The 22,138-nt window shown below is 46.1% G+C and overlaps 1 protein-coding gene across 6 annotated transcripts in view; it reads left to right on the top strand.

Annotated features, from left to right (window-relative positions):
* The window catches only part of PROX1 (prospero homeobox 1), a 91,620-nt gene extending 72,583 nt beyond the window's left edge, over nucleotides 1-19,037 (top strand). For 5 of the 6 annotated variants that reach the window (XM_083175179.1, XM_083175182.1, XM_083175178.1 and 2 more), the window contains one exon: nucleotides 16,979-19,037. In XM_083175179.1, coding sequence (XP_083031305.1) covers nucleotides 16,979-17,164 — 186 coding nt within the window. In that variant the 3' untranslated portion in view covers nucleotides 17,165-19,037. The remainder of the gene's footprint in view (nucleotides 1-16,978) is intronic. The other variant, XM_083175183.1, reaches the window with a different exon arrangement.
* Nucleotides 19,038-22,138: the final 3,101 nt, after the last annotated feature.

Here is a 22,138-nt window from a genome sequence, read left to right as displayed (position 1 = left end):
TACATGCAGAAGCAGCCAGTAACTGAGCACCTGGTAACACCATACTGCACTGCAGGGGGCAGATGTAACATGTGCAGGGAGTTAGGTGTGGGAGTGTCCTAGCTCAGAGCTACATTGCAGTGTGAGAATAAAGCTGTCCAGCATGTGTGGGCTACATGCAGAAGCAGCCAGTAACTGAGCACCGGGTAACACTATGCTGCACTGCAGGGGGCAGATGTAACATGTGCAGGGAGTTAGGTGTGGGAGTGTCCTATCTCAGAGCTACATTGCAGTGTGAGAATAAAGCTGGCCAACATGTGTGGGCTACATGCAGAAGCAGCCAGTAACTGAGCACCTGGTAACACCATACTGCACTGCAGGGGGCAGATGTAACATGTGCAGGGAGTTAGGTGTGGGAGTGTCCTAGCTCAGAGCTACATTGCAGTGTGAGAATAAAGCTGTCCAGCATGTGTGGGCTACATGCAGAAGCAGCCAGTAACTGAGCACCGGGTAACACTATGCTGCACTGCAGGGGGCAGATGTAACATGTGCAGGGAGTTAGGTGTGGGAGTGTCCTAGCTCAGAGCTACATTGCAGTGTGAGAACAAAGCTGGCCAACATGTGTGGGCTACATGCAGAAGCAGCCAGTAACTGAGCACCTGGTAACACCATACTGCACTGCAGGGGGCAGATGTAACATGTGCAGGGAGTTAGGTGTGGGAGTGTCCTAGCTCAGAGCTACATTGCAGTGTGAGAACAAAGCTGGCCAACATGTGTGGGCTACATGCAGAAGCAGCCAGTACAGTAACTGAGCTCTTGAATTACACCATGCTGTACTGCAGGAGGGCAGATGTTACATGCGGAGAGTTTGTTATGGGTGTGGCGTGCCCTAGCTCAGAGCTAAATTGCAGTGTGGGAATACATTTGCCCAGCATGTGTTTACTACATGCAGATGCAGCCTGTAACTGGGCACCTGGGTAACACCATGCTGCACTGCAGGAGGGCAGATGTAACATGCAGAGAGTTGTCGGAGGGGCATGTCCAGACTCAAATACATACTTCATTATTAAAATGAAAATACATTTATGGGCTGCATACAAAAGCAGCCAGTATTTACCCTGTATTTAAACATACATCTATACATACATGTATTTGGCTGTCTGGCATTGCAACATTGTTTGTCCGGGTGCAAAGTTTCTAGTTTTTTTTTTTTTTTCTTTATTCACTGAAATGTAAATGTAGATCCGAGTTTGGACCTGACCTTCCCAAATCTATATCTTTCTTCACATTCTACATCCGCAGTGCACCCCTGCACCCCTTGGTCCCACTAGTGGTTACCCTTTGCAGCTGGCACAGCAATTATTACAGTATGTGGCAATGCAAAGGTGGACGCAATGTTTCCCAAACACTGGAGAGACATTGGTCTCCTCCTTATCGTAGTCACAGGACCCCCCCCCCCCCCCCCTGAAAAGTGCACCTCAGACCTATTCCACCTCTTCCTCCGCTCTGTATTTTGATTCCGTCAGCCCAATGAGTTTAATGTGACTTGTGTCTCCACCAGCACAACTGAGGTTACTGTCACTTAGCCGTGTGACCCCCTCACCCCGGTGTCGACTGAAACCTGAAGGTGTCAGACAACTTACAAGAGGCATCAGTCATGAAAATCGGGTTTGGGGATGAGACTACAGCCTGACAACAGCACCTCTTTGTGCGCTCAGCGGCAGCCATGTGCACCCTGCAAATCCCTCTGCCCTGCTAAACAGCAAACACTTCAGCCAGCGCAACAGGTTTTCTGTACTTAAGGAGAAAGCGTAGATGCTATCGTACATAGACACAGCTAATACAGTAATGCAAAAAGCTCTCATCAAAAATTAAAGCGCTGCTTATGAATCTTTAATCGAAAGCAATGAAAAGGGACACTGGCGAAGCCAAGTGTTTTGTTTCCACATGCTCCTCAGGGTGGCCGGCCATTGTCTTTCCCACTTTCTCAAGCAGACGTTCACTTTGAAACTGACATAAGTCATTTCTTAGACAGGCAGCTGCCCCAGTGTAAACACCTAACGTATTCAGCGAGAGGCGCTGTCAGGTGACGAGGCCTCTTAGCCCCCGCGCTTATTTCCATCACAATAACATAATGCTTCCTGCAGGCAATATCTACATCTTCCGACAGGACATGGACAGTCCCCACAGGGAGAAATGCAGCGATTGGCCACTTTGGTTACATATATATACTGTGTGTGTATATATATATATATATATATATAGTTGCAGTCAGTCCGGCACTCGACCTCAAAAGAGTCCAACCACCTGGGTGCCCTCCGGAAGGTGGGTATAGGTAACAGTAGCTAGCAAGCAGCGGCACTCAGCAGGATTTGTGATGGTGATAAAAGGTTTTAATTCCAACGTTTCGAGGCTCTAAAGTGGCCCCTTTGTCAAGGTGTACAAAAACCACCACCTTGACAAAGGGGCCACTTTAGAGCCTCGAAACGTTGGAATTAAAACCTTTTATCACCATCACAAATCCTGCTGAGTGCCGCTGCTTGCTAGCTACTGTTACCTATATATATATATATATATATATATATATATATATATATATATATTGTTGTGGTTTTTTTATGGAGGCACACAGATTCTGAGAAGCGCTTACGTTGCTTTGCGTGAATTTCTTCGCCACCTGCAGCTTTGAACTCGCAGTAAAAAGCATAGACTAAAAAAAAATGTGTGCGCCACTTACACGTGCGCAAGCCCTAACAGTGTTGAGATAGTTTTGTAATATTTTGGGGTTTATTTTATAAGATTTGTTTTATTTATTTATTAACAGTTTCTTATATAGCGCAGCATATTCCATTGCGCTTTACAATAGGAGACAGTGATACAACAAACAGGGTATTTACAGACAGTCAAAATGTAGGAGGGCCCTGCTCGTAAGCTTACAATCTATAGGGAAATAGGCATTGATACATAAGTATAGATACTGTATTCCTTATTGCATCGATCCCACCAGAATGAAGGTTCTATGACTGGTTCTGGAATTTGATAAGCTGCCTGAATAGATGAGTTTTCAGGGAACGCTTATAGGTTTGGAGACTGGAGGAGAGTCTTATTGTGCTTGGGAGGGCATTCCACAGAGTGGGTGCAACTCGAAGAGATGAGTTTTCAGGGAACGCTTATAGGTTTGGAGACTGGAGGAGTCTTATTGTGCTTGGGAGGGCATTCCACAGAGTGGGTGCAGCCCGAAGAGATGAGTTTTCAGGGAACGCTTATAGGTTTGGAGACTGGGGAGAGTCTTATTGTGCGTGGGAGGGTATTCCACAGAGTGGGTGCAGCCTGAAGAGATGAGTTTTCAGGGAACGCTTATAGGTTTGGAGACTGGAGGAGTCTTATTGTGCTTGGGAGGGTATTCCACATAGTGGGTGCAGCCCGAAGAAAGTCCTGCAAAAAGATGGGAGTTCTATTGAAGATGGGATGTTGCCCATAGCAACTAATCACTACTTTTTATTTATTTAGCACCTTCAAGAAGATAATAGATAAAATCATATTGGTTGCTCATAGCAACAGCCCATCTTAGTAATTAAACTTCTTTGTGTCCCGCAATTCTTAAAAACATAAAATATTATTACAAAAAAAAATAAAAAAACAGGATACGCTCATCCAATTAAAAAAAATAATTGATGTTAATACAAACGAGAAACTTTTCTACTTCTGATCCAATATTTATGAAAGACGTGCGCAGTTCAGAGGAGAGTCCCACCTCCGGCGCTGCGCTGTGCGTACAAGTGTCCGTATGTTCCAGAACTCGGCCCGATTCTCTGCTGCCGCTAAACAGCAACTGGGCAGCAGCGATGTGACGCAGCCAAGAGCCGTCTGCAATCTCAGGCGCATCTCCTGCAGCAGTGGCGCAGTGCAATCTCATGCATGCGGACAGTTCTGAACGTTCCCTTCACAACCTACGTGTGTTCCGTGCGCAGCTGGTGGCTGCGGTTGCGTTCGCATTACATACGACTTAGAATCAGGCCCTTAGATGTAATTTTGCTGGTATAACGTAACATGGCAAGCACTGTTCTGCCTTATGGGCCTGATTTGCAGCCCTGCTGATTATTTAACGACAGCGCACGTTACACAGTTCGCAAGCAAGTGATGGCTAGTCATCTCTGGCCATTTGCACAATAATTGACAGCTGGCGGCCGTTTGTGGGCAGCAACCTTGCATTTTCTGAGTGCCCCTAAAAACGCAGACTATATAGTCCCAATCGATCAGAAAGTGACCCTGATTCACACATGTACAACCGCATTTCATCCAGATTCGCAGCATCGTGATCGAAAGCAGAAATATTCTGTGCAGGCATGTCTATTTTTGCTTCGATCTGCTAGATGGAAAGGAGGCCCGTGGTGCGCCCCTCCCCCTGCCGAGTCCCGGCGGTTGCCGATATCGAATCGATAACTGAGGCCGCCACATCGCACCCTGTGTACACACCTAATGGAACCCATTATAAGTATATATAACAGATATACCGGTATCCGTAGTAAGTGAGCTGCCCGCCTGGTTGGTCTGCTCTCCGCCTTGCGGCCCCCACACTGCGGCCATCTCTGTAGGTATAACTTCTCCTCTCAGTGTATATACAGCGTTAAGCGCTTGGATTTATTCCCCCCATTTCACCTTGTGTACAGTCTGGTCTGTGACACTGATGGTGATTATGTCATTATTTCTCTCTGGGGTCGTTGGCACATCTGCAGAACTGATGTACATCTCCTTTGTTACGCTGGCATACGTCCCATATCACCAATGCTTCATTAGCCTTAGTGACTGCCTTCTTGCCAGACAAGAATGCCCAAATCTGAGCTTCTTTTGTGTCTGCTTGTTCCTTTATTCATCCTTGAATTTCTTGTGCTCTTTTTTTTTTTTTTATCTCCTTGTATTTCTAAAGAGCAGATGTCTCAGCCCCCCTCTCCCGTATCTCCTGAGTCTCATAGGCAGAAGAAAAAGTGACTCTTTAACCCCTGTGGGACCGTGCTGACCGAAATTGACCTTTAGCCTGGGTTTTACCCCGCCGGTAAAATAAATACATTTAATAAAACAAATTTGCATGTTTGGTCCGTTATTTTGTAAGAACCCTATTGCCAGGCTGACACGCTTGTTTCCCTGGTTTTTTAGCTCATTACACGAAGAACTTGGGTCCATCTACTTCCCCAAGCTTCTCCTGGTTGGGGGGTGGATTATTGTTTGTCGCAAAGTGAAATGAGCAAAGCTCGCTGCAGCCTGACTCTTATCGTGTTAAGGTTGTTTGCCCAGCTTTGTAGTGTATGTAAGCAGAACGGTTGAAGGCCACAGAGCTGTTCAACTTTGGTTGCAACACAGTGACCCCTTCAGAAACCAACTTTATCTGGATGAGAAAAGTCAGCTCTGTTTAACAAGTCAGTGTTTATCTAGAAACCGACATCCAAGTCATCGGCTATTGATTGTACCCATTCCCAAAGACTGTTACTGGATTTACCGGACAGTCCTGATCTTTGGGGGTTAGTTACATTAATTGGCAGGAACCAATAAAACACCTTATGGAAATGTTGGCTGCTAGGTAACGATGTCTGCTATACTATGGGCTATTTATTGAAGTTCTAGATCTCCCATTGGCCCATTGCTGCTGCCCCGCTAATGACGGCAGACTGTACCATAACCATCCCTGCCCTCCCCAGTACCCCACCGCCTAATCCTCGCCTTACCATCTCTGCAGCCTAATCCTCACCTTCCATTGTAACCTGGAATCTCCCCATCTAAGTAGCTAACCCTCCCTCCCTCCCTGCAGACTAACTCCCCTCACAGACTAACCCTAAGTGCCCAACTAATTCCTAAACCTTTCCCTGACCACATGCAAGCCCACCTCGCATACTTACCAAGGATTCTGGTGCCAGAATTAATGTCAGCATGCCGGCGGCGACATCCTTAATAACGTTTCTTCCGGTGACCAGTTAATAACGGTGCAATGTGTTTTATGTTGCTAAATGGGAACTGTGAATGGGTGGCTGTTACATCCCTAGGGTTGGATAATATTGGAGGTCCGTTTTGCCTACAAGCCGTGCTGGAGTGTCAGCAATTCGGTGTCCGTGAGCTGTACGATCATCAGTTCACTTTCAGATTTAATGAAATCTGGTGTGCGGTATAGAGGTCATGTTTACTGTGGAGGGGATGGAGAAGTCTGTGTGATGGTACATGTATTTTATGTTACCGTAGTGTAGCCAGGTCACACAGAACTCGGTCGTGGTAGGTGCCAGCGGTGATGTGTATACTGTATGTGGTCATTTGGAAAATGTTTAGCCGTTTATCCAAACTTAATATATTTTCAATGAGGTTGTCACCAGGGTGGAGACGTATCTTCTGTGTGCACCAGACACAATGAGGTTGTCACCAGGGCGGAGGCGTATCTTCTGTGTGCACCGGACACAATGAGGCTGTCACCAGGGTGGAGACGTACCTTCTGTGTGCACCAGACACAATGAGGTTGTCACCAGGGCGGAGGCGTATCTTCTGTGTGCACCGGACACAATGAGGTTGTCAACAGGGTGGAGGCGTATCTTCTGTGTGCCCTGGACACAATGAGGTTGTCACCAGGGCGGAGGCGTATCTTCTGTGTGCACTGGACACAATGAGGTTGTCACCAGGGTGGAGGCGTATCTTCTGTGTGCACCGAACACAATGAGGTTGTCACCAGGGTGGAGGCGTATCTTCTGTGTGCCCTGGACACAATGAGGTTGTCACCAGGGCGGAGGCGTATCTTCTGTGTGCACTGGACACAATGAGGTTGTCACCAGGGTGGAGGCGTATCTTCTATGTGCACCGGACACAATGAGGCTGTCACCAGGGTGGAGGCGTATATTCTGTGTGCACCGGTCACAATGAGGTTGTCACCAGGGTGGAGGCGTATCTTCTGTGTGCACCGGACACAATGAGGTTGTCACCAGGGTGGAGGCGTATCTTCTGTGTGCACCGAACACAATGAGGTTGTCACCAGGGTGGAGGCGTATCTTCTGTGTGCACCGAACACAATGAGGTTGTCGGACACAATGAGGTTGTCACCAGGGTGGAGGCGTATCTTCTGTGAGCACCGGACACAATGAGGCTGTCACCAGGGTGGAGGCGTATCTTCTGTGTGCGCCGGACACAATGAGGCTGTCACCAGGGTGGAGGCGTATCTTCTGTGTGCACCGGACACAATAAGGTTGTCACCAGGGTGGAGGCGTATCTTCTGTGTGCACCGGACACAATGAGGTTGTCACCAGGGTGGAGGCGTATCTTCTGTGTGCACCGGACACAATGAGGTTGTCACCAGGGTGGAGGCGTATCTTCTGTGTGCACCGGGCACAATGAGGTTTTCACCAGGGTGGAGGCGTATCTTCTGTGTGCACCGAACACAATGAGGTTGTCACCAGGGTGGAGGCGTATCTTCTGTGTGCACCGAACACAATGAGGTTGTCACCAGGGTGCAGGCTTATGTTCTGTACTAGTCTCTGGCTGATAGCAGCTCGCAGGGAAGTAAATAACAAGGTTACCTAAAAGATCTTATCTGCTGGCATGTCATGGGCACACTACATATACGGGAGCGATTGTGGCCCATGAAATAACAGTTATAGAAAGACATAGAGATAGAAAGTATAGACTAACTCTAAGAATATATATATATATACTATTAGTGATTAGAGAAGGAACGCTGGCATAGGGATCAGTGGTGTCGGTACTATGAGTTTTTAGAGAAGGAACGCTGGCATAGGGATCAGTGATGTCAGTACTATGAGATTAGAGAGGGAACGCTGGCATAGGGATCAGTGGTGTCGGTACTATGAGTTATTAGAGAGGGAACGCTGGCATAGGGATCAGTGGTGTCGGTACTATGAGTTATTAGAGAGGGAACGCTGGCATAGGGATCAGTGGTGTCGGTACTATGAGTTATTAGAGAGGGAACGCTGGCATAGGGATCAGTGGTGTCGGTACTATGAGTTATTAGAGAGGTAACGCTGGCATAGGGATCAGTGGTGTCGGTACTATGAGTTATTAGAGAGGGAACGCTGGCGTAGGGATCAGTGGTGTCAGTACTATGAGTTATTAGAGAGGGAACGCTGGCATAGGGATCACTGGTGTCGGTACTATGAGTTATTAGAGAAGGAATGCTGGCATAGGGATCACTGGTGTCGGTACTATGAGTTATTAGAGAAGGAATGCTGGCATAGGGATCAGTGGTGTCGGTACTATGAGTTATTAGAGAGGGAACGCTGGCATAGGGATCACTGGTGTCGGTACTATGAGTTATTAGAGAGGGAACGCTGGCATAGGGATCACTGGTGTCGGTACTATGAGTTATTAGAGAGGGAACGCTGGCATAGGGATCAGTGGTGTCAGTACTATGAGTTATTAGAGAGGGAACGCTGGCATAGGGATCAGTGGTGTCGGTACTATGAGTTATTAGAGAGGGAACGCTGGCATAGGGATCAGTGGTGTCGGTACTATGAGTTATTAGAGAGGGAATGCTGGCATAGGGATCAGTGGTGTCGGTACTATGAGTTATTAGAGAAGGAATGCTGGCATAGGGATCAGTGGTGTCGGTACTATGAGTTATTAGAGAAGGAATGCTGGCATAGGGATCAGTGGTGTCGGTACTATGAGTTATTAGAGAGGTAACGCTGGCATAGGGATCAGTGGTGTCGGTACTATGAGTTATTAGAGAGGGAACGCTGGCATAGGGATCAGTGGTGTCAGTACTATGAGTTATTAGAGAGGGAACGCTGGCATAGGGATCAGTGGTGTCGGTACTATGAGTTATTAGAGAGGGAACGCTGGCATAGGGATCAGTGGTGTCGGTACTATGAGTTATTAGAGAAGGAATGCTGGCATAGGGATCAGTGGTGTCGGTACTATGAGTTATTAGAGAGGGAACGCTGGCATAGGGATCAGTGGTGTCGGTACTATGAGTTATTAGAGAAGGAATGCTGGCATAGGGATCAGTGGTGTCGGTACTATGAGTTATTAGAGAGGTAACGCTGGCATAGGGATCAGTGGTGTCGGTACTATGAGTTATTAGAGAGGGAACGCTGGCATAGGGATCAGTGGTGTCAGTACTATGAGTTATTAGAGAGGGAACGCTGGCATAGGGATCAGTGGTGTCGGTACTATGAGTTATTAGAGAGGGAACGCTGGCATAGGGATCAGTGGTGTCGGTACTATGAGTTATTAGAGAAGGAATGCTGGCATAGGGATCAGTGGTGTCGGTACTATGAGTTATTAGAGAGGGAACGCTGGCATAGGGATCAGTGGTGTCAGTACTATGAGTTATTAGAGAGGGAACGCTGGCATAGGGATCAGTGGTGTCGGTACTATGAGTTATTAGAGAGGGAACGCTGGCATAGGGATCAGTGGTGTCGGTACTATGAGTTATTAGAGAGGGAACGCTGGCATAGGGTCAGTGGTGTATGTACTATGAGTTATTAGACAAGGAATGCTGGCATAGGGATCAGTGGTGTCGGTACTATGAGTTATTAGAGAGGTAACGCTGGCATAGGGATCAGTGGTGTCGGTACTATGAGTTATTAGAGAGGTAACGCTGGCATAGGGATCACTGGTGTCGGTACTATGAGTTATTAGAGAGGGAACGCTGGCTTAGGGATCAATGGTGTCGGTACTATGAGTTATTAGAGAGGGAACGCTGGCATAGGGATCAGTGGTGTCGGTACTATGAGTTATTAGAGAGGTAACGCTGGCATAGGGATCAGTGGTGTCAGTACTATGAGTTATTAGAGAGGGAATGCTGGCATAGGGATCAGTGGTGTCGGTACTATGAGTTATTAGAGAGGGAACGCTGGCATAGGGATCAGTGGTGTCGGTACTATGAGTTATTAGAGAGGGAACGCTGGCATAGGGATCAGTGAGAAACCACTGAATCCATTCACAACCAATTAGACGTTACACGCTCACTGCACAATATTTCCCCTCCATCTCACGTTAGTATTTGTCTCAGTTGACCTTTCACCTCCTCGGTACAGGAGCCAGGTCCTGTCCAAGTCATGTCCTACAGAAGACAACGTGTGCTGGTCTATCGGGAGAAAGGTTTCTCCTCAGTCAATATTTACCGGACAAACAGCCGGGGCAGCAGAGTTTGCCTAAGGTAGTCATGTGCACACGAGGGTGAATGAATCCTCGGTAACCTGCTTGCACTGTTTGTCCCTTTCCCCCAGGTATCATTTCATCTTACTCAGGTCAAATCTCCTTCACACGTCACCGGCTGGAAAATCTTCTTCAGGAACGGATGAGCGCTCTCAAAACTATTACAGTTGCCACCACTCGTTCTTGTTGCCTCCACCCGTGTGCAGTAGACAGGCACGATTTCAAAGAGCAGCCCCTAGTGGCTAAATTATTGTGAAAAAGGGATCTACTTTCTTGTCTTCCCTAAAGTTCTTCTTAGAGCCGGGAATTTCAGTTTTCTTGGCAACAAAGTATCAATACAGAATTACATATTTTTATAATATTTTTATTTTATTATAATTGTAATGTTATTTGAATAGAGCACTGTTTCTTGAATGAATGGGGCAGACTATGCGCATAATTCAGTCCTGATCGCTGCCATTGGGCGAGTGAAGGGCCGCGGTTTAATGCACATGGATTTGTATGCTTGGACATCCGTGTGCATGCAGTCGTACGGGCAAATATTTTTTACCCATTTGCAAATAAAAGTCAGTCAGCACTGGATCGTATGTGCCACGGATATGGACACCCAGCTTTTTTTTGTGGGTGCTCCCACCGTTTTTATGGGCACGTCCAGGAAACAATGCGCGTTCCCATGCGACCAGCCCACTATGGGCCCTCTGCCCACCCCTCTCCGTGTTGGCAGGAAGTGATTATTCTGCTGTACACCTCGAATGATAAAGATACAACACAGGTGAAAGCTAGTTTTCAATTTGCTTAATTGGCAAAGTGGCTTCCGTGGCAACCCGAAGTCGGCATACACCCTTTGCCTCCGGCCGCGCAGGACCGGGGTTCGAGGGGAGTTTGTTTGGTTTTGTTTGTTTTTTGCGAATCAGGGGTTGTAAAAAGCCATGTGAAATATTCATGGGGAATGGTCTGAGAAGCAGTTTGTGTTTTATTTACTGCTCAGGAGAACAGCCTCGTGGATTAGTGCGACAATACCCATAACAAAGGCACGACAGCTGATGCATGTGTGATGTTAGAGGTGACAAAACAGTTAAAGTATGCTGCTGGCTACAGGCAAGCCAGTCAGCAGATGCAGACAAAAGGATTTGTGACAAGAATAACTCCAAGCCGTGCAGTCAAGAGTATCCAAAATACCAATACCCTTTTCTCCTTGACATTGTCTTCTCCTTACTGTCAGCATTGTATTGCCCTTTTATAGTAAAGAAACCAATAAGTCAGGATTTGCCGGGATCCCACCGCCGGCCGCTCTTACTGGATGCGGGCGTATGTCCTATAATGTCATGTATTTCATCAGCTGAGACAAATGCCGTACGGGTGTCGCCGCTCTCTCAGGGGTGTAGGACCCCCTGGGAGAGAAGTGTTACCTGTCTTTTCTATAATGAATAAATCAGCATTTATCAACCAGTGATATTCTTGTTATCTCTTGTTGTGAATGAAACATGGTGCTCCAGCCAATTAGCTTCTAACTTTCTTTAAACACAGGAGATGATTAGCTGGACCACCATTCATCAATTGTAATGCAGTGACAACAAGATTTTCACTCCTTGTTAAATCTGCCCCATTGTCTCCGCTGTAAGGACAGTAACCTGGGCACAGACGGGCAGGTGCCATTACCTACGGATGTACTGCATCCTCTGTAGGTGAGGGTACAACAGAAGTCATCGTGTATACAGTAGTTGAGGGCTTCAGTTATACAAGGGGTGGGGCCACATATGTTAAGGTGTGGCTGCACTGGGTATGTGCACCACTTAAGGGGGCGTGTCCTTCTTGGGGGCGTGGCTGTGACTCTCCCAGACCCTCCTGCCCCCAGATGGCTTCACTGTCAATGTTACCAGTAACAGAAATGAAGCCATTATTTATGGAATGGAAAACAGTGTAGAGGAAGGAAAGGTTCCGAAAGTGGCAATCACTTTTTGAAGACATTTATGAAACTTGATTGCTCTGTTGTTTTGTAATAAGTATTGTTCTAAAGCCAAGAACACACTGAGCCGATATTGACCCGATATGTAGTTTTGGGGTAATTCAGAAAACCATATGGGACAGATCGCTAAGCATGTATGCAGGAAATGTGGGTGCCCACAGTCGCTATGGATGTGGCCCAGTTGGCCCTGCTAGCAGCTGCAGGATGTGTAATGACGGAAGGAGCGATATGTTCCTGGGACCTTCGTCATCCAGCGAGTTCCCAGCAGCATTCATATGAGTTGGTGAAATCTATTTGAGTTCTTGGTTTGTCCATCTTCTAGAACTGTCTTTTGCTCCCATACATGACCAGGTTTTCATTCTAACCATCCAACTAGTTGGATGAAACTTGGTCTAGAGCAGAGGTTCCAAAACCCGGTCTTAAAGGTGAACCCAACACTCCAGGTTTTAAGTCTATCCATGCTTGACCTCAGTTTGATTTAGCCATCTGTGCTGAGCCAGGAATATGGAGCGTGAAGGCACCTTGAGGATAACAGTTGGGAACCTTTGGACTAGTGTATGGCCAGCTAGCATTGATCCTAATGTAATAGCAGTACAATCCCTTGTCTACATTGGCAGCAAGCCCCTGAGGGGTTAATTCTCCCACACGGTGGGAATTGGTCAGAAGATAACACCCTGCCACCTTCTTGCACTGGGCTGGAGAACCAGAGAGCTCACCGAGTCCAGTGAATCAATGCCTGCGTTATTTGATAATACCAACGTGCCGGTCGGCGACTGCGAACAGGCCTGCGTTCATCCACAAAGTGTTCCCGACGAGCCGGTGCTCCTTCAGAATATAGGAGAGGCTGTCTTCCGCTTACCCTTTGTGATTCCCCGTCTATTCTCTGTGACATTCATTCAGCTGCCAAGAGCGCTTGGCAAGGCTGGGGCCGTACACGCGTTGCAGTGACCGCTAACCTTGGTATGTCCTGACACTTATGATGTGTATCTGCAGGACACAGAAGGCAGGCAGGCTGCTATGTCAGGCTTTTATTGTGAGCTGCAGATGCTGGGGGACAGTCCGTTTCATAAAATAAATCAGCCTTGAAGGTAAAGCAGCTGAGGAGGAGAGAGGGGAATCTTATGCCGCATGATTCAAACAATGCAAAGTCCAGGGTGGAACATAAACAGGCGCTAGGGAACGTCCTCCTCCGGTTTGGGGCAACTTTACACTTCTGCTGCAATGGGCCTAATTCAGTCCTCGGGCTGCTGATATTTGGAGCCCTGTGATCAGGTATACCCCATAGTGAATTCCTGCCCCCTTCAAGCCTGCAATTTACTTAACAGGGCTTGTGAAAATTAGCCGGATCGGTTATTAACTGCAAAATCATTCACTGGTGAGCAGTGTTCCCTGTGACGCTGTGTCAGTCCGTGTGTAGCCCAGGACCTACTCAGCGGCTGTGATAGAATCAGGCTGATCGGGGGCGGAGCTGAGGTCACATGATTTACCTGACACTCCCAGATAACAGCCACTCCCCATGTAATGATTCCCCAGTATGTGCAGTCTGTGCGCAGCCCAGGACTTACTCAGCGGCTGTGATAGAATCAGGCTGATCGGGGGCGGAGCTGAGGTCACATGACTTACCTGACACTCCCAGATAACAGCCACTCCCCATGTAATGATTCCCCAGTGTGTGCAGTCTGTGCGCAGCCCAGGACTTACTTGGCGGCTGCAATAGATACAGTTGGTTGGGGGCCGGAACTGAGGTCACATGACTTCCCCTAAAACACTTAACAGACCGCATTCTGACACTCCCAGAAAGGTCAGGTTACCACCCGTTCCCATGGGCGACCCCTGTCCTCACCACCGACCGCTCTGATACTTGCAAATGGCTCAGCGACTATGTAAGTCCACGAAACCATTCGCAAAGGGGAGCTGCACATGCATAATAAACTATGCGCGTATGCAGAGCCCCAGAGTAGAGCCGCAGCGGTTACTGCCGGGCACACTGACATTCGGGGAGTAATTCCTGTTAGCGTAGAGCCGCAGCGGTTACTGCCGGGCACACTGACATTCGGGGAGTAATTCCTGTTAGCGTAGAGCCGCAGCGGTTACTGCCGGGCACACTGACATTCGGGGAGTAATTCCTGTTAGCGTAAAGCCGCAGCGGTTACTGCCGGGCACACTGACATTCGGGGAGTAAATCCTGTTAGCATAGAGCCGTAGTGGTTTTTGCCGGGCACACTGACATTCAGGGAGTAATTCCTGTTAGCGTAGAGCCGCAGTGGTTACTGCCGGGCATACTGACATTCGGGGAGTAATTCCTGTTAGCATAGAGCCGTAGTGGTTTTTGCCGGGCACACTGACATTCGGGGAGTAATTCCTGTTAGCATAGAGCCGTAGTGGTTTTTGCCGGGCACACTGACATTCAGGGAGTAATTCCTGTTAGCATAGAACCGTATTGGTTACTGCCGGGCACACTGACATTCGGGGAGTAATTCCTGTTAGCATAGAGCCGTAGTGGTTTTTGCCGGGCACACTGACATTCAGGGAGTAATTCCTGTTAGCGTAGAGCCGCAGTGGTTACTGCCGGGCACACTGACATTCGGGGAGTAATTCCTGTTAGCATAGAGCCGTAGTGGTTATTGCCGGGCACACTGACATTCGGGGAGAAATTCCTGTTAGCATAGAGCCGTAGTGGTTTTTGCCAGGCACACTGACATTCAGGGAGTAATTCCTGTTAGCATAGAACCGTATTGGTTACTGCCGGGCACACTGACATTCAGGGAGTAATTCCTGTTAGCGTAGAGCCGCAGTGGTTACTGCCGGGCACACTGACATTCGGGGAGTAATTCCTGTTAGCATAGGGCCGCAGCGGTTAATGCCGGGCACACTGACATTCGGGGAGTAATTCCTGTTAGTGTAGGGCCGTAGTGGTTATTGCCGGGCACACTGACATTCGGGGAGTAATTCCTGTTAGCGTAGAGCCGCAGCGGTTACTGCCGGGCACACTGACATTCGGGGAGTAATTCCTGTTAGCGTAGAGCCGCAGCGGTTACTGCCGGGCACACTGACATTCGGGGAGTAATTCCTGTTAGCGTAGAGCCGCAGCGGTTACTGCCGGGCACACTGACATTCGGGGAGTAATTCCTGTTAGTGTAGGGCCGTAGTGGTTATTGCCGGGCACACTGACATTCGGGGAGTAATTCCTGTTAGCGTAGAGCCGCAGCGGTTACTGCCGGGCACACTGACATTCGGGGAGTAATTCCTGTTAGTGTAGGGCCGTAGTGGTTATTGCCGGGCACACTGACATTCGGGGAGTAATTCCTGTTAGCGTAGAGCCGCAGCGGTTACTGCCGGGCACACTGACATTCGGGGAGTAATTCCTGTTAGCGTAGAGCCGCAGCGGTTACTGCCAGGCACACTGACATTCGGGGAGTAATTCCTGTTAGCATAGAGCCGTAGTGGTTATTGCCGGGCACACTGACATTCGGGGAGTAATTCCGCTTTCTGCGGCAAGAGCGTTAGAAGATCGCAGCTATTGTATGGATGTATGATCGTTGTGTCACACCAGCTGCTGTGGAACTACAAGTATCAGCATGCACAGACAGCCTTGGACTTGTGGTACGGCAGCAGCAGTAGGTTCCGTGTTGCTATGCTCATGTAGATTAATTAAAGTCTGCAACATCTTTTTATAATGCTAAGTTGCAAAATATAGTCTGGGTAACAGCGCAGTGCCCGCGGCCGCCCTCTGGAGCCGTTTCCTGTATTGGCGTTTGTTTAAGGAACTCGTACCACACAGACCTGCAGTGCAGGTTATGCCTTCGTTTTAAATATTCATATTTAACAGGCATCTATAAAAAGTCCCCTGATAGTAAGTACGATTCCTCAGCACTTAGTACCAAGCATAAAAACCTGCTCCGAGCTTATTCACAAACACCGCGCGACAGAGGGACCATCAGCATTTTATCACTGCATTATAAACTTTGGAGATGAAAGGACACATATCAGTGCTACTAGGATGTGTGCACTTCGCCTGTGTGTGGATTTGGGGTGGGGGGTGCGTTGGTACAGGTGCTACGGATTAAAACCTATTCATTTTAGGGAGGGTTTCAGTTTGTGTCTTTCAGGTAGTAAATTTAATGCTGATGAATTTGATGCTCCCTAGGCCTATTTAATAACCTCGCGCTGATCATTTACTTGTCTGAAATGTGACATACACTATTGCACAATGTGTCCCCAAAACTGACGCCAGTGCCACAGAATGACCCGATGCTTGTTGGAAATGCCCACGGCCACAGAGGTCTGCTACTGGTCTGTGAGCACGCTCGTCTTCCATGGCCACCAATAAGCTGGAAGCAATCCAGTTGGATGCTGTGGCATTTTGCCGAATAGAACACAGATCTTACCGTCCCCCCTCTTACTTCATGCAGCACAATCCCCAATGTCCTGTTAGCCATAGCAATCAACTAGGGTCCAACGAAAGACTTTATGGTGCATTTAGCACAGCGCTATGTTATAGTACAGAAGCAGAGAATATTATGAGATAGCTCTAAGTACAGTAACTGACTCGATACACCACAGCAGTACAACTCCCATTCTGCAGACTGCAACCCTCATTCTTCTTATCTGCGCTCATTCCGCAGGGAAATTCTTACCGGGATCTCCGGCCTCCACAGGCTTATCCTCCTTCCCTATTCTTTTACAAAGATGAACATTGGGTATTAAAATCTCTCTATAAATAGCGCTCTTAAATGCAGATGACAATAGATGTCTGCCATAATTAGACAGTGCAGGTGTTTGGTAAGCCCTCTCATCGCTAGGAAGAACTGTCTCGCTTTCCTTTGAAGAATCAGGAACTGGAAACTGAAAACTTTCACTAATACCATTGTCTCCTTGTATCAGCAGGTTCCGGAGAGATTCCTGGAAGTGGCGCAGATCACGTTACGAGAGTTTTTCAATGCCATTATTGCAGGCAAAGACGTTGATCCTTCCTGGAAGAAGGCCATCTATAAGGTTATCTGCAAGTTGGACAGCGAAGTCCCTGAAATCTTTCGTTCCCCTAACTGCCTACAGGAACTGCTGCACGAGTGATAATCCCCCTGCTGGTTCTGAATGTACAAAACTGACTCTCCGCCGCCCCCGGTTCCGTGTGTGCGTGTGCGATTTAAATTGTGCACCCTTGTGTACTTGCAGTACACGTGCATATAGATTTTGTAATGTCATTTATTTATATTTTATTTTCTCGTTTTGATTACAAAAAAAATAAGTGGGTGGCTATTATGTACATCATCCTTCATGACGGGGTTTACAGAGCACACAGAATCCCCATTGTTATTAGCACAGCAAGGAACGCATCTGCAGAGAGAGGATACAGACCTGTATATAGTATTTTAGGACATTTTCAATGTGACAAACCCTATGTACGTACTGGCTTTTCTTTTTTTTTTTTCTTTATGTAACTCTGTGGATTGCTCATTGGCTTTTTTCTAGAAACCAGATGGTTCTGATAGACGTGTTTATCGTCGGGGGTCAGGTTCAGGTGCAGATGCCACCGGCAGCCATTTTGTGTAAAGAACCATTAAGTCTACAACATAGCGATTCACTCACTACTAGGGGCGTTGCCAAGGCACGAGTTGCAAAGTGCCTCCGCGGTGTCTCCAGTTTTAGGTAAATGGACACGCTGGATATTGGTTTACCCACAAAATGGCTGCTACCTGACCAAATGTGCTAGTAGAAAAGCAGCCATCTTGTGGCCTCTTTTGGGAAATGCACCACAAAGCACAGCCTCAGTTTTCATTTGGGCGTACGTCCTTTGTGTCTGCAGGTTTAAATGCTACAGATGTTTTTTTGGTTTAGTATGGCCTCTAGTTTGGGGTGATAACACCACATGCACTGATCCCTCAGATAGGAATATATAGTGCCGCCTGTGACTGACTGCACAAACCTGCCTCATAGAAGGGTGGTGCAAAGGCTACGGACTCCCTATCACTGTGACTACTAGTAATCCTGTCATCACTGGAAACTAAGGTCATGTTTTGCTGCTATCCCCCACTAGAAATTTGGGGGTTTCAATAAAAAAAATGACATGTGACATAATTGATGCGTAATTTAGTAAATGGCTCTTTCCACGTAGGGAGATAAGTGAAGTACTGGCATAATAGCGCGGCGGTCCTGTGCCCTGTTACGGGAACGCTTTCAATGTCTGCCCAGCTTTATCCGTAAAATGTGGTTTATTATTAACATTATTTATCTTTATATATAATATTTCCTATAATTTGCTTGCGGTTGGGGTAAGAACTATTCGGCCGTCCTGAGGACTACCTGATTAATTCTGTACCGTCTGTCCGACTTTACTATGGAAATACATGGACTGGTCTTGAGAAGAGAACATTATTTTACAATTGCAATCTTCCTGTGTCCCATAACGTAAACAGTATGTGACAAAATACTGTCCCCGACTTGTATTGTCATATGATGTTGGACCATGCCCTTGTTCCCCAGTGACCATGTCACTGGCACTTACTAAGTTCTGTTATAAAATACCTTGGACTCTTGTAATGATTAACCTCAGCGTAATCTATTTTGTAAGATCCGGATACGAGTGTCTCACAATCTGGGCAGATGTGAACATTATGGCTGTACCACTAGCCCATGTTGTTCACACTTAATTATAATTATCATCAAGTGAACATCTAATATATTTCATGGTCGTCATCATATAATTAATACAGTAGCTCTTTAATATCAGTCTGTAATACAAGAAGAAGACATCCGGGCATCAGCAAAGGGTGAGAAGCGAGCCAATCACATCTCATCCTGGGGCAACATGCTGAACCAGGGAAGTCCCACTCTTTGGTGACGTGGCTGTGTTTTGCCTACCACTTTAATGGATATAGTAAATATTTATTACTCAGTTTGTGCTCTTACAGTTGTTGCTATATATATATATATCCTGTATATATATATATCCTGTATATATATATATATATATATATATATATATATATATATATATATATATATATATATATATATTGGATTTATTGAATTACATTTGTATTGTTCCAAAACCACCAGAGCTTAATGGTTCACTCCTCTCTCTCATTATTGTTATTTCGGACAGGGATTTAGTGACCATTTTTGTAGCACTTTCTTCCTTTATATTTCCAGTCTCGACCTTACGACCAACAGTGGGCTTGCAAGTTATGTAATGGAATCCAAGTCATCTCGCATGATGGCATGCTGGCACATGTGGTGCATTACAACAAATGTGCCATTTTCCATCACGGGAGTTGGGCTGTCATGGCGTATGTCATTGGCAAGGGTTGCTACCATTTGTACAGAATATAGCGTTTCACACCACATAGGATGGGAAGCGATTTATAAACGATGGGGAGAGAGTCACTAAAATTCAAAAAGAAAAAGCGAGAGTTGGCTGCTTCAACTTTTTTTTTCTTGATTAGAAGTTTTATAAAACTTACCCCATTGGTCTGTTCTGCTTCCTGTGATGTATAAGTATGTTCCCTACTTGCGTTATTATGGGGGAAATAGTTTGTATAGAAAATTTCTAGGATATTACATGGCAGAATCCGGAGAGTAGACTCTGGGTTTCTTAATTATAGAGATAAATTGTTTCTTTTTGAACTAAAGCACTTTAAATTGTGCAGACGGATCGTGCACAGTCAGTGCCGGGTATACTGCTGTGGCTACAGGCAGCGCCAGCCGCAGAGGAAGGGTCCGAACCTTACAAGTAGCACACCTTGTACCTTCACTAGAGTAGAAGGAATACGCCATTTTACATTGTAGCCATCGCTTTGCAAGTAATAAGCCCACTTTAATTGTACCCGTTGGCCTGGCCATTTTAATGGGCAGTACCGACTTGTGAATCTAGCCTACACCCTGCGACATCCCTCGCAAATTGTTATACTGAGGTCACTAGCGGCCTCAGTGATGTCACCAGTCCTTGCTGAATTGCACTCTCACCGGTATTTTCCCACCTGCAAAAATGGCTGCTGGCAGATCGCTTTATCGGAATCATTTCAATTTCCTGGGATGACTTTGAAAAGTGAAAATGTATATCCGTCTGGCCGCCGTGCTAACCTGATCTCTGCAATTTCACTTAATTCCCAGTAAATTCTGCTGAGATCTTGAAACGTATGAAACTTCTTTATTGTCAGCACAATATTTTTTTTTTTTTTATAAATACCGCTGGTTTCAGATGAACCAGGACAATCGTGTGATGTCCTGTGATTGCTGGCGGTGACAATATAGCACACAATATTACCTACACTGGTGGCATTTCTACTGCTGATAGCTAATGATGTTATATTGCCAGTCTACGCAATGTTACTCTTAGAAGCATACGTAGTTGGTAAAGATATAGCCTAGGTATTTTCCAACACCCATTACCTTATATGTCCGCCACAGCAAGTGCAGCATTTATTTTCCCCTTCTGTCTTATATTTACGTGTTTCAGCAATGTCGTTATATCAACAGTTGTTTTTCCCCCCATTGCTCAGCTATAAAACTGCCCTGGCCTCTGCAATGGCTACAACAGTATCCACCATGCAGCTCTGCCTAGTATCCAATGGCAGCAGAGATAAACGGCATTACCTGATTATATTAAGACATGACCGAAGAAAACAGGCGGGAGGCAGAACGAGCAGGCTATGTATTAGATAACATTGTAGGAGGGCCTGTGCATGCCAATATAAGAAAGTATTATGATATCCGTGTCAATTAATGGCTATGAGGTATTAGGGCTATGGGCACAGGGTTTATATGGTGGATAAAGTCATTTCAAAGCCATCTGCACCCCAGAGAAGATTATTGCAAAAAATATATAAGGCCTTTTATTCTACAAAATAACATCTATATCTTCTCTTGCTCACAGTGTCATAGCGATGTGCCTATTAATCGTGACCACACCAGCAAATAAAGGTTCCGCAGTCCCCCCTCCCCCCCTCTCTTGTGCCTTGCACAGCTTACAGTTTCTCCTTGTAGATCTGAGGTTGGTAACCTCTGGCCTTACAGCTGTACTGGAGCCAGGTGCCCAGTTGAAATATTTTCTCGCAAGGCATTCTGGAACTTGTAGTCAAACAACAGCTGGCAAAGCAGAAGGCTGCACTGAGCCTGCTATCCGTGTTAAGTAGCCGCAATAAGCACTATACTTTTATTGGCTGTTTATTATCTATGCATATTTTATGTGATATGAAAGGGGTGGTGCATTAAAAAAAAAATTAGCTTAAAAAAGAGTGATCATTATTTACCCTTTTATTTTTATTTTCATTTGTGCATGAACTGTCCTGAAATTGCTTTTTTTTTTTTTTTTTTGTAAATATGGGGAAAACTTTCCGGAGTCTAAGAAACGAGTTAGAAAAAAAGAAAAAAAAGCAATATATGAAATAAAGAAGATGTGAAATTTTCTTTGTACGCACACAAGTATATTGAGAGCAAAACAGAGATGATGATTTCGCTCTGCCCCAGTGTGTAATATTGCAGTGGATTATGTAAATGGGCGGTCTACGTTGGAATCCCCTTCCTCCCCTCTGGTGGAAGGAAAAGGGGAAGTGTTTGGCCATAGCAACCAATGAGATTCCAGCTATCGTTCACCTAGTAAACGCTAAAAATGATCACTGGAATATGATTGGCTGATATGGGTAATGCATCTATGTCTTGTTATTTCCCGTCACGGTGAACTTGTGCAAATATCTTCTGACCTAGTTATCCTTTTCCCCAAGAGTTGTACCTCTGAGTGTTACGCCTGTGGGTATCTTGTTGTGTGGGTGATTACAATGTACAAAATGGAAAGGGGTGGGTTTTTTTTTTATAAAGTGTATATATATATATTTGATTATGTAATTTAACAAGGAATTGAAATTTACAATTTTAAAATTTGTTTGTATAAAAAATAAAAATAAGATCTGTAACATTCTATGTTAAACATTTAAACACTTAACATTTTAAAAGCAGCGCTATTTTACAGTATGCACAAATAATAAGGTGTACAAAAAGTAAATCAAAAGTGTTTTATATATGTTCTGTAATATATATATATATATATGG

Source organism: Crinia signifera, chromosome 3 (assembly GCF_055691185.1).
Source record: "Crinia signifera chromosome 3, ASM5569118v1, whole genome shotgun sequence".
In the NCBI taxonomy this organism is placed as follows: Eukaryota; Metazoa; Chordata; class Amphibia; order Anura; family Myobatrachidae; genus Crinia; species Crinia signifera.
Note: the sequence above shows the minus strand (reverse complement) of the source record. Positions and strands in the feature narration are given on the sequence as shown.